At 43.9% G+C, this 15,269-nt stretch overlaps 1 protein-coding gene across 1 annotated transcript in view; it reads right to left on the bottom strand.

The window, feature by feature from the left end:
* The window catches only part of Nup133 (nuclear pore complex protein Nup133), a 600,491-nt gene that overhangs the window by 110,869 nt on the left and 474,353 nt on the right, over window positions 1-15,269 (bottom strand). Inside the window, exon 16 of the mRNA XM_080274695.1 lies at window positions 2,770-2,965. Coding sequence (XP_080130821.1) covers window positions 2,770-2,965 — 196 coding nt within the window. The remainder of the gene's footprint in view (window positions 1-2,769; window positions 2,966-15,269) is intronic.

The raw sequence follows: 15,269 nt of genomic DNA, 5'->3' as shown, positions 1-15,269 counted from the left end.
CTGTATAATTCGAGAGAGGAAAAATATGTGCCAAGAGTCAGGGGGAAAGAAAACAGGAAAAAGGAGTGGTTTAAAATATAGTGTATGATAGCAAAAAAAGAGAGGGACATGGCATGGAACAACAGGAGAAAGAAAGATAATACAAAACAAGGGAAGAATATAAAAGAACTAGAAATGAATACACAAGAATACATACAGAGGAAGAAAGGACCTTTGAAAAAGGTATAATAGACAAATGTTAGGATGAACCCAAACTGTTGTATAGATTTGTCAATGGCAAATTGAAATAAAAGGAAGGAACTGCCAAACTGAGAGTAGAAGGGAAGGTCTATAAAGATGCGGCAAAGCATGCTGAAATAATGAACAAATGTTTCCAATTGGTTTTCACTAATGAAAGGGAGTTTGTGGATGGGGAGGGAGTGACTAGAAATGAAATGATAAAAGATATAAAATGGGAAGTACAGGACGTGTATACATTACTGGAAACTCAAGATGTAAGGAAAGCCCCAGGACTGGATGGAATCTCTAATTGGGTACTGAAGGAGCGCAAAGAACAACTGGCAGATAAGATTCACGGTTAAATTGTGTGTTCTCTGGAAGAGGGGAAGTGCCTCGGGAATAGAAGAGGGCAAATGCGGTACCAATTTATAAGGGAGAAAACAGGGAAGAACCCCTGAATTATAGACCAGTGTCCCTAACCAGCATGGTTGCAAAATTGTGCGAGAGAATCCTGAAAGACAGATGGATGAAATATCTGGAAGAGATGCATATTTTGGCTGAAAGTCAGTTTGGATTCAGAAGTGGAAGGTCATGTGTTTCCAACCTGTTGAGATTTTACTAAAGGGCAACTGACGTGCTACAGGAGAGAGATGATTGGGTGGACTGTGTGTATTTAGATTTGGAGAAGGCCTTTGACAAGGTACCCCATAAGAGACTACTGTGGAAACTAGAGCATATAGGAGGACTGAAGGGAAACATCCTGGAATGGATGAGAGACTTTTTGAGAGACAGAAAAATGAGGACAGTAATAAAGGACAGGATGTTTGGATGGAGGGAAGTAACAAGGGAGTCCCACAGGGATCGGTGTTGGAGCCAGTAATGTTCCTGATTTACATAAATGATATGGCAGATGAACTGAACAGTTATGCAAGTCTGTTTGCTGATGATGCAAAGATCTTGAGGAAGGTAGAGGCCGAGGAAGACTGTAAAATGCTGCAAGAGGATCTGGATAGGATGCATGACTGGAGCCGGATGTGGGAAATGAAATTCAACGCAAAGAAATGTAAAATATTGGAATTGAGTAAAAGTACCAAGAGGCCATCACTGAATTATCTGATGGGTAATGAACCAATCACAAAAGTGAGAGAAGAGAAAGATCTGGGAGTGCTGGTCCAGAATGTTTGTCACCTGATAAACACACTAACAAGATAGTTAGAGAGACGTATTAACTCTTGACTAACATAAGAGTAGCACTTCATTACATGGATGAGGAGATAATGAAAAAATTGATAGTGGCCATGATCCGCCCCAGGTTAGAATATGCAGCAGTAGTGTAGTCCCCACACAAAAAGGAAAATATAAACAAGATTGAGAGAATACAAAGAACAGCAACGAAGATGGTCCCCAGTCTGGCAGATCTGTCGTACAGAGAGAGGCTGGAAAAGCTGGATTTGCCTTCCTTAGAGGAAAGGAGAAAGAGGGGCAACATGATTGCAGTGTTCAGGACCATGATGGGAGTAGATAAAATTGACAGAGAAGATCTGTTTTTATGGGATAAGAGAGTAACAAGAGGACATGGAATGAAACTGAAGAAGCCAAGCTACTTGAAGGATATCAAGAAATATAGTTTACCTTATAGATGCACAGCCCTGTGGAATAGCCTGGACAAAGAGATCATCCAGTCTAAAAACTTAAACGAGTTTAAAGCAAAATCTGACTTACTGAGAAACAGAGACGGGACTCCACAAGCGTAGCTCATTTCCAGTACATCACAATTAGGTAAATACACTCATCCCTTTTCTGTCTAACTCTAGAGAAGGAGGTAACTGGTACTCTTTCATATATACAGCAGGTTATCTCTGGAACTGGCTCTCCCTCTACCTACGATCCCCTGTATTTTCAATGCGATGAGTCTACACATCTCAAAGCAGAGAATCTCTTTGTTCAGTTTTCTTGGAAAGAACAGGATATGCAGGCTCTTAGTCTTGGGTTCTTTATTTTTGCATTAAAAAAAAGTGGTTGAGTGGTGGACTGCTGAACAAAAGAGTGTGTTACTGACCCAGGCTGGGGAAGAGAACAGTTTGGGGATGTGAAAGTTGTTGAAAGTCAGCTGATCTTCAACAACGACCTATCAATGTGTAACAAAAACATACCTGCTTATACCATCATACCATTCCTAAATGACCCAGCCCAATCATGTATTCAGTATGGATGTTGGGTACTTGCGCCCAAACAGCGACCTGAACGTTGTGAAGAGCCTTGCATCACAAATCAGAGCAATGTCTCTCACAGTTGTTTCAAAGTAGAATTTTGCCAAAAATTTTCACACTGATAACATACTGGCAATTTAGATTTTATTCTGGCCATGAAACCTATGGTTTTATGAAGTTCATGGAAGGTCTTTTGTAGTGAAGAGGTTACTGATGGCAGTTTGAAAATTCTTTCCAAAGGTAAATAAAATTCTTTGGAGAGAGCAAGAACCAAATACAGTACAAAAATAAATCACAAGACTGAAAGGGTTAAGTGGAATTTGCTAGTACAACTTCTTACCAAGTGGTCGGATCAAGTCGTATCGATCCTTCTCATAGCTGCGTGTGAGTGCAGCGTGTGCCATGTGGTCCAGCGGTGAGGCGGCCAGGGAGCGCAGTTGAGGCTGATAGTCTGCCAGAATTATGTCAGCCATTTCCACCAGCTGGTTGTACAGCTTGGCACGTGTGGCGCCATCTTCTGCACGAGCCAGACCCACCTGACACAAGGCAAATATTAGTAATGAAGTACAGGTCTCATTAATCCCTTCATTCCCATGATGTACAGTAATTCCTTGTTAAGATTTGTTTCTTTTTAACATTCTTTTTCTCTACAAGGTCACATAAAAGTTCCATTCCTACCCATATGGTTAATTTGCCAATTCTACTCAATAATTGTGAGTGTGCTGGTTAAGGAAAAATGGATGGAATAAGTTATGAATGTAATGAAGGTGAATGAAAGGATTACAACAGTGAAAATTCTGTTTGGTAAGCTCATGATTTCGTTTATATCGGCATATGTTCCATAGGTTGGCCTGGATGATTCTGGATGACTTGATATGCATAGTAAGAGGTGTGGAGGGAGGATGAGATTGTAGTTTTGGGAGGGGACTTAAATGGTTATGTAGGTGAAGCAGCTCAACGACATGAAGAGGTACATGAAGGATGCGCATATGGTACAAGGAATGTGGAAGAGGAAATGATACTCAAATTTGGGGAGGAAATGGACATAATTATTTGCAAAACATATTTCAGGAAATGTGAGAGTAGATTGATTACATACAAGTCTGGTGAAAACAGTAGTCAGACTGACTATTTCCTGGTGAGGAGGGCTGATAGGAGGTTGGTGAGGGATGTTAAAGTTATAGGGAGCAAAAAGTGTGTGCAGCAACACAAAATACAGATAAATGACATGGTGCTGAAGGAGCAGGTGGTGAAGATGAGAACCTAAACACCTAGGAGGAAAAATTGAAAATATGGAAATTGAAAAACCAAGCAATATGGGATGCCTTCTATAGTGAGTTGGGGGGAGGGTAGTCAAATGGTGGGTGACAGAGTGACTTGGAGGCGTTTTGTCTGCGGCCACCCTTTGTGGGATTAGGGCGTCGGGCTATAGATAGATAGATAGATAGATTCTATAGTGAGATGCATAGAGTAGTGGCTGAACAGGAAGCTGCTGACTAAAGTGTTAATGAACAAAACAGAGCTCTCAAGAACAACCTCCTGAGAGTTACCAATTCAGCGTGTGGATGGACAAGGGACTCCACCCCCGAAAGACGTAAAGTAACATGGTGGTGGGATGAGGGTGTAGAAGCTGCAGTTAAGGGGAATACAACACTTTTCTGTGAATGCCATGGGGTGGTACCAAAGAGGTACACAGTAAACTCTCAATTATCTGCCGTAATAGAGCCAAAGGCCTGACGGATACTGTCAAAAAGTCGAATTATGCAAAAGTCCCCCCTAGGGGCCCCTAACCCCCAACCCTACAACACTGTAACACTTATCCACTGTCTAACCCCTGCAAAATGCTTTAAAATGTCAAAAAACAGCAAACAGATGCTCCTAATAACAAAATACTGTAATGTACTGTTAACTCTTTTGTTTTCATGAGTGCGGTGCAAATTCATGCACTTGTTACCATTTGACGCAGGCTGCATCTGCACACATTTCAACCGCTGATTACCTATTCAATGCCGCGCTGAACGAAATAGTCCCCATTGTTTTGGTTATGGAATGATTTTGCGTCCATTTTTGGGCGAGAACAAAGCACTACTTGCTTTCCCGTGTATCCCTCCACCGCGCTCAACCCACCCCACACCCAGTGTCAACCCACTGCCTCAGTCAGTGTGCTACGAGCCTTGCTCGAGTGTAAGATTTCCTTTCGCGCTCTCTAAAATCAGTCCTAATTGACCTACAGTAATTCTTTATACAGTAAAAGTCCAATTCTTCGGCATCCAATTCCCCGGCAAATGTGACATTTCGGCAGTTTTGAGAAATAGTCCCATTTACGAAAATCTCTGATTGTTCGGCAGATTTTCCAATTTTTTTCGTCAGTCTTGAAATTCTCCATGAGGCATAGCATAAAGAGAGGACATTCATGTAGTGAGTCTAGCATGGGAAAGAGACTCCAATCAACCCCTTCTATGTAGAGTCACCCATATGCAGAAGGAAAGGGAAAGAGTGAAGGAAAGAAAGATAGAAGAGGGAGTGCAAAGGCACCCGCAGGCAGAAGGAAGAGGAAAGAAAGAGGAAGAAGGAAGGAAGGAAGAGAGGAAAAGGCAGACACCCAAAGCAGCACTACATCGAGTGAGAGGATGGTGAGCATCCCCAACTACCACCAATAGATTCAAAAACCTTAGAAATACAGGATGTTAACCCTTGGACTGCGCAATTACCTTCTTTTATTCCCCCCCCGTGGTGTGCAAAAAACGAAGGAAAAAAGTTTTTTTTTTTTTGTTTAATATAACCTTGAAGACAAACATTTAGGGCATCATCTGGTGAAAAAAAAAAAATCTCTCTCTCTCTGTCCTTGCGTAGGGCCCTGTGTAAGTTCACGTACAGGAGTAGTGAAAAAAAAATAATAATAATAATTACAAACTTGAAGATTAACATCCAAGGCATCATCTTGTGAAAAGAAAAAAAAGTCTCTCTCTCCATCTTTGCGTAGTGCTATGCATAAGTTTGTGTAGGGGTCGAGTTGTTTACGGTAATGCATGGCCAGCACAGCCTGAGCTGTGGCTCATAATCCATGCAATTGGACAATGGTTAGAGGGGTGGAAATGGTCACCCTTCTTTGGGACAGGCTAAATGAGAGCAAACTTCCAGCAAGAGGGAAAGGTACGAGTCGAAAGGCAAAGGCGAAAGTTTACCTAAGCAGGGTGTGAGCAGAGAAACAGTTCTTGAGAACAACAGCAGGGAGCCCATCAGGCCCATATGCCTTGTCAATATTGTGGCCAGTGATGGCAGAATACACATCAATTGAAGAAATTTTTATGTCAGCCATGAGGAAGTCACAAGAGGGAAATGATGAAGAAACAAAATTGGAATCATCAAAGGAGGAACAGGAGGAAAGGTATTAGAGAAGAGTTCTGCTTCATCTGTAGAAGAAACAAGTACACAGCTATCCATGCAGAAAAATGGAGGGCAAGATGATGAAGTAAAGTTGTTTGAAAGGTTTTTGACAAGATGCCAGAAGGAGCAGGAGGAATCTGAGTCAGAGTTCAGAGCATTCTGTACGAATGAAATTATTTTTAGCAGTGCAAAAAAACAAACTTAGCATGGTATCAGGCAGAGATATGTAAAACCTATGAAGGTGGGAATTGTATGAGGGGTAGCACTTACGGAGGGAAACTTAAAAAACCTATTTCTCATAGAAGTCTGACAATGGGGAAGAGAGGGTTGATAAAAACAAGGTGGGATAGGTGTCAAGAGAAAACAAGCTTAAAGTAAAAAAACTTAACAAAGAAGCAAGCACACACTGCTCTTAAATATATATATATATATATATATACACTCAACCCTCGGCTATCACGGGTTCTGCTATAGCGTATCTCGCTATCACGACTATATAAAAAACTACCCAAATACCTTTATCACGCACTAAATGCTCGCTATCACGCACCGGAAATGCTCGAAATTTTCAAGAAGGCCGGGCTCCGGTGCTCCGCCCAGCCAACAAAAGCTTCACTCCGTGATTGGTCGTGTGACGTCAGCGCCAGCCAAGCGCTGATTGGCCGCCCGACCGAGTCTCCTGCCCGCCAAACCATTCAAGTGCGCACCCTCAGACCGTGAACAGTGACAGCGAGAACAATAACCTTTTTTATGATATGACCATGGCCAACTTACCCCCTCCCTGTCCCACTACCATCACCCAACATAATGCTGCGGCACCTGGCAGGGAAATAAAAGAAAAGGAAGAACCTAAGTTATGCAGATAAACTGGAAATGTGAAACTTATAGACAATGGAGAGACCAAGCGAAGTGTGGGGAAGAAATATAACATCAATGAATCAACTGTGAGGGGTACAGTATTTATAAGAATCATGATCACATCATAAAACATGCTCATTTTTGGACTATTGTATGTTAATATGTGGTACAAAATGGGTATCTTAGGGGTAAAGATTGAGGTCATGGCACCAATTAGAATTATTTCCATAAGTTCTTCAATTCGGCTGTCACGGTTTCGGCTATAGCGCAGCCATAGCAAGACCAATTGGGAGTGATAGCCGAGGGTTGAGTGTATATATATATATATATATATATATATATATATATATACACAGTACCCTCGCGTCCAACACGCGTTAGTCCAGCACGACTCACATCCAGCACGGAGAGCAAATAATTAGTATTATTTAATACGATCTAATTACTGCAACACGAGTGTGTTAGCATAACACGCACAGAGCTCCTAGAAGTGGGCGAACTCCGCAGAGTTCACCTCTAGCACGATCACCCCCGGTCCAAAACGGTCATACTGGACATTCCCATGATGATGATAGCCAATGAAAAACTTCTGATCAAGTAGCCTTCCCCGCCCACTATCGTGACGTGATCGTGATGCCGCCCAATTAAAAACGCTTCTGCTGTCATGTGATGTTTTGTTTAAATTTCTCCTGCCACAGCACCACTCAGTCGCATAATTCGCATTGGAAGGTGTTTTTTTCTCGCTGCATTTTCTGCCCTTGTTACTGCATTTTACCCTGCTCACGATGCCTAGGAAGCCTTCTGAGAACCCCAAGAAGCGTCGGCACCTCCCTCAGGCCACCAAGCTAGAAAGCATCGAGAGGAAGAAGAAAGGGGAGAGGAAAGTTGACACCGCCAAGGCCTACGACATGAATGAAGCCAACGTGAGGACCATAATAAAAAACCAAGACAAGATCCTGGCAGCTGAAGGTTATCACACGGCACTTCGTACCAGGTTTTCCAAGGATACGATACTAAATCGGAACGGTAACGGGGTAAAATTGCCGAGGATACGACGGGCATTTGGAATTCATCTGGATAGATTCCTGCCGAGGATACGACGGGCAAAACAGTGTGACCAAAACCCAGGCGACTCGACAGAGAATGTATCGTACTACAGCACTGAACATTTAGCCTGACACTGAATACATATTAATATTTTAGAATAAATATCAATCGTTTTGAAACCCTTCTCATCAGCGTGTGTACCAGTTTATAAACAAAGTTGCTTCTCCTTATTCTCTACCGAGTCAGAGACAGTGATCACTTTCCACAGTCACGAGACGGGGCTCCGGCAACAGTGTGAGAAGCATGCTCTTTGCCGAGGATTACAGAGTGCTAGGACAGGCAGAAGCAGGACCTTCCATGGCTGTGGACGAAGATAGTGATTCTGAGTGTGATTTCGCAGGATTTATGAGGGAGGTTGAGGAGGAGCAACAGCCATTACCCGCTAGTGATGCCAGCAGCCATCCGCTGGGGACCCTGTAGGACTACCTACAGCCTTGGATACCACCTTCCATTCCCAGCAAGCCCACCAACACTATCCTAAAAGGTTAGTTATCATTCAAAGCACAGTATCATTTATTATAATTACAATAGTACCAATATATGTATAGGTATATGGTAGGTATTTAGGGTGACTTTTCCTAGGGTTGCTGACATAATTCATTTTTCCACATAGGCTCTATTGTTAGTCCAACACGTTTTTGGTCCAACATGTGACCCATGCATGACAATATTACCGTGTTGGACGCGAGGGTACTGTATATATATATATATATATATATATATACTGTATATACATATATATATATATATATATATATATACAGTAATCCCTCTAATATCCGGATGCCCAATAACCGAACATCCCCACTAACCGAACCTTATCGTCCTGGGATCAAACATTCCCAAAATGGTCCGAAAATCCAAAAAAATTGGAAAAAAAAAAATCGATTTTTTGCCGTCCGTAATTTGAACTTGCCGCGCGCGCCGCATGAGAGCATTGTTTTGGTTCGTCATTCCTCCGACGTCCGATAGAGCGCCACTGCATCCTCCCCACTTCCCGCCTGTCTCTCACCGCGACAAGACCTACGCTCTTCGCCATGGCTGCCCACGTGCTCGCTTTTGTGGTGGTGCCGTACTTGCTGCAAGGCCTCCTGCTGCTCTCTGCCCTACTCTTAGTGTGTGTGATGATGGCCCCGCCTCCTGAGAAAAGGAAGAGAGTGGTGTTGACTCTGGAGAAGAAACGGGAGATATTGGAGAAGGTTGATGCGGGTTGGTCTTCCTCTCGCATTCTCCGCGAGTTCAACCTGGCCCGGTCGACTTTGTTTGATATCAAGCGTTCCCGAGACAAGCTCATGCAGTACACGGCTGACTTCTCGTCGAGAAGCAAACGCAACGTGGAGAGGAAGGTTATGTTTACCCCCAAGTATGCAGAGATCGACCGCTCCACGTTGATTTGGTATCGACAGCAACGTGCAGCTGGTGTGATGGTACGTGGAACGGAGCTGAAGGCTGCGGCTGAGAAGTTTGCAAGGCTTCACGACGCCCTAGACTTCAAGGCATCCGAGGGTTGGCTCTTCGCGTTCGTTGCGAGCATGGCCTTACTAACCGTAAAGCACATGGCGAAGCATTGACGCTAACGAGGATGGAGTGGACGAGTTTCGGCACAAGGTGAAAGGCTTGATCGACAGGGAGTGGCCTCACTCTCGGTCAAGTCTATAACGCTGACGAAACTGGCCTATTCTATCGCTCGGTGCCAACGAACACTCTAGCCGATGAGACGGAGAAGCGTGTACCTGGCCGCAAGCTTTCTAAGGAACGGATATCTGCTTTGTGTTGTGCCAATGCTAACGGCATGCACCGGCTTAAGCCCGTTATTGTTGGCCGTGCAAAGCAGCCTCGGTGCCTTCGTGGGGTGATGGATGTCCTTCCTGTCGTATGGTACCATTCTTTGAAAGCATGGTTCACAGCTGTGATTTTCAAAGACTGGTTTCACCATCACTTCGTCAAGGAGGTCATACATTACCAGACGAAGACACTGGGAATTCCTCGCGACCAGGTAAAGGCTCTCCTTCCTCGACAATGCACCTGCCCACCCGTGCGACAAGGGACTTGGTTGCTGAGAATGGCCGTATTAGGTGCATGTTTCTGCCACCTAATACGACTGCTCTCATTCAACCAATGGACCAAGGAGGATCGTGGCAACAAAGCGCCTGTACCGTCGTGGAAGGTCCTGGACGAGGTGATGGTGGTTCTCGAGGACAAGGACGAGCGCAGGGAAGGACGTGACACTCGAGGCAAGCGGACTTTGGAAAACCTTCGCCGCTACAACATCAAGTCTGCGCTGTACAACTGGGCTAGTGCATGGAAGGAAGTCCCTGTGAAAACTCTTGAAAATGGTTGGTCTCGCTCTGCTTCTCGGAACAGATGTAGAGTACGATTTCCTAGGGTTTGACGTGGATGACTTCCATGCACGGCTACGTACGCACGGCGACGATGTTGATGTGGACGATGTTCGTGAGTGGTTGGACGACGACGATTATCCTGGGTATCAGACGTTGTCTGATATCGAGATCGCGTTCTTCGGTTGCTGGTGTCAGTCCCGAACTTGAAGATTCCGACGACGAAGGCGATGATGATGCAGACTCCGCCCAGCAGGACACTACTCCAGCCATCCCTGCTGAGCGCACTCCGGGAACATCTAGAGTTCGTCCTAGACTACCTGGAACACCCGGACTGCGACAGGGAGATGGGGCCTGGGACTCGTGGAGGAAGTGCGTGCTTTCCGGTAGCGCATCATCAATCGCCAGAATCGTCGGTCCTTGCGCCAGTCAACGATTGACAGTTTTTTCAGGCCCGAGACCCCGCTGTGCCAAGCCCTGGTTCCACTCCGTTGCCTCCCCAAGACACGCCATCATGATCCGAGCCACAGCCCAGCACATCAGAAACAGTGGAGTCACCGCTCGACGGTAGTTTGAGGCTGTCTTAAGAGTCTTGTGTAGTCGGGACGCCATCACCCCAACCCACCGATGCACCCCTTGGACGACTGCCAGTGATACTCGGGCTCTGACAGTGAATAAACAGCAAGAACTTCTCCACTAGACCACACGGGAATTTTGAGTGTTGTGCAGTGAAAAACGGTGTGTTGTGTTAAGGTTTTCAAGTTGGGAGAAAAGACTAAGTAGAAAAGAAATTTAACGTAACTAACCTTCTTTGTTTTGGCTTTGGAAACTTAAAACAACTTGGGAAAAGTTAATGTGCAACACTTAAATTTAATGGAACATTATTTGGACTAAAGTGAACACTGTGAAAAGAACGGACTTCTGTGTGTTAGTGACTAAGTTCAGTGCAAGACTTCAGGAAGAGTGTAGTGCAAGTGCTTCAGGAAATCGTTCTTACTGTCAGAGTCCGAGAGGAGGCGGTTATTCATCGAGGTGGCCAGGGACTTGCTGTAAGTAGCCAAAATGTTTCATGTTGTACTATTTTCCATACTATATTTACCAGAATGTTTCATATTGTATTTTTTCCCATACTATACTTACCAGAAAGTGTCATACTGTACTTCTTTTCATACTAAACTTACCTCATGCATGTGCAGTAGGAATGTGTTTTTCAGAGTTCGGTTAGGTTCGGTTAGAGTCCATAAGTACCAGAATGTTTATTAATGTATGAACATACTTCTAAACCCACATTTTATGTGTCTATTGCATTTATTTCAGTCATTTATGTGCCTTATTGGTGTGATTTGGGTGTTAAATAGGTGCTATGCATGTCCGGAGGGAGTTGTATAGGTGTTTCTCTGTGTTAGGGTCCGTAAGTACAAGTCCATAAGCTGGGGCCCAATATCCGGACAAAACCAATATCCGAACCTACCGATGGCTCTATTGATCCGGATATTGGAGTGATTACTGTATATATATATATATATATATATATATATGTAGAAGTCCGATTTTTCGGCATCTATGGGACCAGGGAAGTGCCGAAAAATTAAAATTGCCGAATTATCAAAAACCCTACCCACTCAATACCTCTTATGTTTCGGTGAACACTATCATCACTACTCATATCATTACAAATGTGTTTGGAGAGAGTACTGTATACTGTTTGATACTGTACAATATTGTAATGAATACAGTACTATACATGAATATGAAAAATAAAGAAATTAGTGAACATACTGTATATAAATGTAATGGTACAGTAGGCCTACAAGTTCACATGCACTTACCTAAACTTATAGTAGGTTCCTAATTTACATATGTACAATAGAAGAGGTTGATTGGAGTCTCTTTCCCATGCTAGACTCACTACATGATTGTCCTCTCTTTATGCTATGCCTCATGGAGAATTTCAAGACTGACGAAAAAAATTGGAAAATCTGCCGAACAATCAGAGATTTTCGTAAATGGGACTATTTCTCAAAACTGACGAAATGTCAGATTTGCCGGGGAATTGGATGCCGAAGAATTGGACTTTTCTATCTATCTATCTATTGCCAGACACCACAATCAAGCAAAGGGTGGCCATTTGACACTGAGTTAGTTGTTTTACAGGGAGGGGCACCAACCCTCCACCAACCCACTTGTTGACATGTAGGGAGCACGTATGGTTTGGTTATATGGTTACCACCCAGCGTTGTAAATGGTTTCTTGGCTTACAGGAAACCATTTGGTTTGTCACTCAATGTAAAGCCACCTGTAAAGGAAAGAAAAGGAATAAGAAGTGACAGGAAAGATAGGAGAAATAGGAAGAGAGGAGGGCAGGCACAGAAAAAGAATGATAAAAGCTAAGGAAGTAGGCAGCACTACATCAAGTGAGTGGATGATAGTCGCCACCACCTACCACAAAATTGGACTTTTATTGTATATATATATATATATCTATCTATCTATTGCCAGACGCCGCAATCCCGTTTGGGGAGGTCACAAACAAATCGCCTCCAAGTTGCCCTGTCCCCCGCCATTTCACTGCCCTCCTCCCAACTCACACACCCCTCTCTCATATACCTCTCCACCCCATCCCTCCATCTCATCCTCGGCCTCCCTCTCCCTCTTCCCCCCTCCACCTCACTCACATACACTCTCTTTGTCAGTCTTTCACCCTCCATCCTCTCCACATGGCCAGACCACCTCAGTGTGTTCCTCATAACGCTTCCTATCACATCCACATCCACACCACAACGCTCCTTTATATCCTCATTCGTCAGCCTGTCTCTCCATGTGACTCCACAGGCTCCTCTTAAATAACTAATTTCCACTGCTCTCACTCTTGACTTGTGTCCTTCCAACAATGTCCAAGCTTCACTTCTGTACGTTAGAGTTGGTATCACAATACTGTCATGCAGTAACTTTTTCACTTCCATGCTCACTTCCCTGTTTCTTATCACTGCTTTCAAAGAACCAGCAACCTTTCTTCCCTGCTGTACCCTTTCAAGCACTTCACCCTCCAAACCTCCATCCTTACTCATCACACTACCCAAGTACTTAAACGTACTCACATTTTCCAATTCCTCACCATCCAACCTCGCTGTACATTCACTGACTTCACCTCTCTCAAAGACCATCACTTTACTCTTCCCTACATTCACCTTTAGATTCCGTTTCTTACACACACTCTCAAACTCATTCACCAAGCCTTGCAGCTCCCCTTCGTCTTCACTCAACAACACAGTATCATCTGCAAACAACAGTACAGGGAGTTTCCAAACACTATCCTCTCTCACCAGGGCCACTCCAACATCCACTACCCTACCTTGTACCTCTTTTATTACCCCATCCATGTACAGATTGAACAACCATGGAGACATGACACATCCCTGTTTCAACCCAAGTTTCAAAGAGAAAAATTCACTTAGTTCACCATCCACACGCACTGCAGCCTTCGCACCATCGTACATACTCTTCACAGCATTCAACAACTTCCCATCTACTCCATATATTCTTAACACTTTCCACAATCCTTGTCTATCCACCCTGTCATATGCTTTCTCCAAATCCATGAAAGCCGCATACAACTTCTTTCCCTTCTCTAAAAACTTTTCCACTAAAGATCTGAGAATGAATATCTGATCTACACAACCTCTTCCCTTCCTAAAGCCTCCCTGTTCTTCTCCAACTAATTTCTCTGTTCTTTCTCTAACTCTGTCTATAAGTATCCTACCATACAATTTTCCTATTATACTAAGAAGACAAATGTCCCTATGATTACCACACACTTCTTTTTCCCCTTTTCCTTTGTACAAGGGAATAATTATACCTGACTTCCAATCCTCCGGGACTCTACCTTCCTCCCAGGCCAATCTGCACATCTTCCACATCCATTCTACTACTACCTATCCCCCATGCTTCAGCATTTCACCACACACTCCATCAATTCCTGGGTCTTTCCCCGGTTTAAATTTCTTCATTGCTTCCACAACTTCTATCCTACTGATTTCTTCCTGTCTTCTCACCTCCCTCCTTCTCCCAGCCATTCCCCAGCCACTTATACTTGCATTACTTCCATCCTCTACGTTCAACAATTCCTTAAAGTGTTCTCTCCATCTGCTCACTTTTTCTCCCTTCTGCACTAGTAATCTACCATTTTTATCTTTCACTTCCCTGCTAACTTCACTTCCACCCTCTCTTACTCTTTTCACTTCTCTCCAGAACATTTTCTTACAGTCCCTCCACTTTACACTCAAATTCCTTCCAAATTCCTCATCCACTCTCTTCTTACTCTCTCTTACTAATCTTTTCACCTCTCTCTTTCTTTCCACATATAACTCTCTCTTCCGCCTCTCAACTTCTTCCACGCCCCTATTTCTCATCCATTCATTGTATGCTTTCTTCTTTTGTGCCACAGCCTGTTTCACCTCTTCAGTCCACCACGCTGTTCCTTGCAACCCCCTCCGTCTTCTCTTCACCCCACACACCACATCACATGCTGCACATATTTCTTCAGTAAATATCTTACACACACCTTCCACGTCTCCCATCTGCTCCAATTCATATTTCCCCAATCGTTCCTCCACTTCTCTCTTATACTCTGCCTTTTTCTCATCCTCTTGTAACCTTTCCACTCTCCTTGCAACTACTCCTTCCTCTCGTCTTTCCCTACTTCTATTCCTCCATCTTACTTGCATTCTATTTCTGGCCACCACCAAGTAGTGGTCAGAAAGTCCACTCTCCCAACCTCTATACACTCTTGCATCCATTACACATCTTCGCATCCTTTCATCCACACACACATAATCAATCATTGCCTTCCTTTCATTCAGTTCACCACCCACCCTTCTCATCACTCGCCATGTATACCTGTGGATCATTTTATGCCTGAAGAGGGTATTGGCTATCACCAACCCCCTCCCAGCACAAATGTCCACTAACGCACTCCCATTCTCATCTATCTCAGCAGGCACACCCCACTCACCAACTATTCCATCCACCTTCACATTCCCAACTTTACCATTCATATCACCAATCAAAAACACTCTCTCATTCCTTCCAAACTTTTCCATGCACACTTCCACATTTGTCCAGAACTCTTCTCTCACTCTTCTAGCACGAT

The sequence above is a fragment of the Coenobita brevimanus genome, chromosome 59, assembly GCF_032717465.1.
Source record: "Coenobita brevimanus isolate Jiangsu-jjx chromosome 59, ASM3271746v2, whole genome shotgun sequence".
In the NCBI taxonomy this organism is placed as follows: Eukaryota; Metazoa; Arthropoda; class Malacostraca; order Decapoda; family Coenobitidae; genus Coenobita; species Coenobita brevimanus.
Note: the sequence above shows the minus strand (reverse complement) of the source record. Positions and strands in the feature narration are given on the sequence as shown.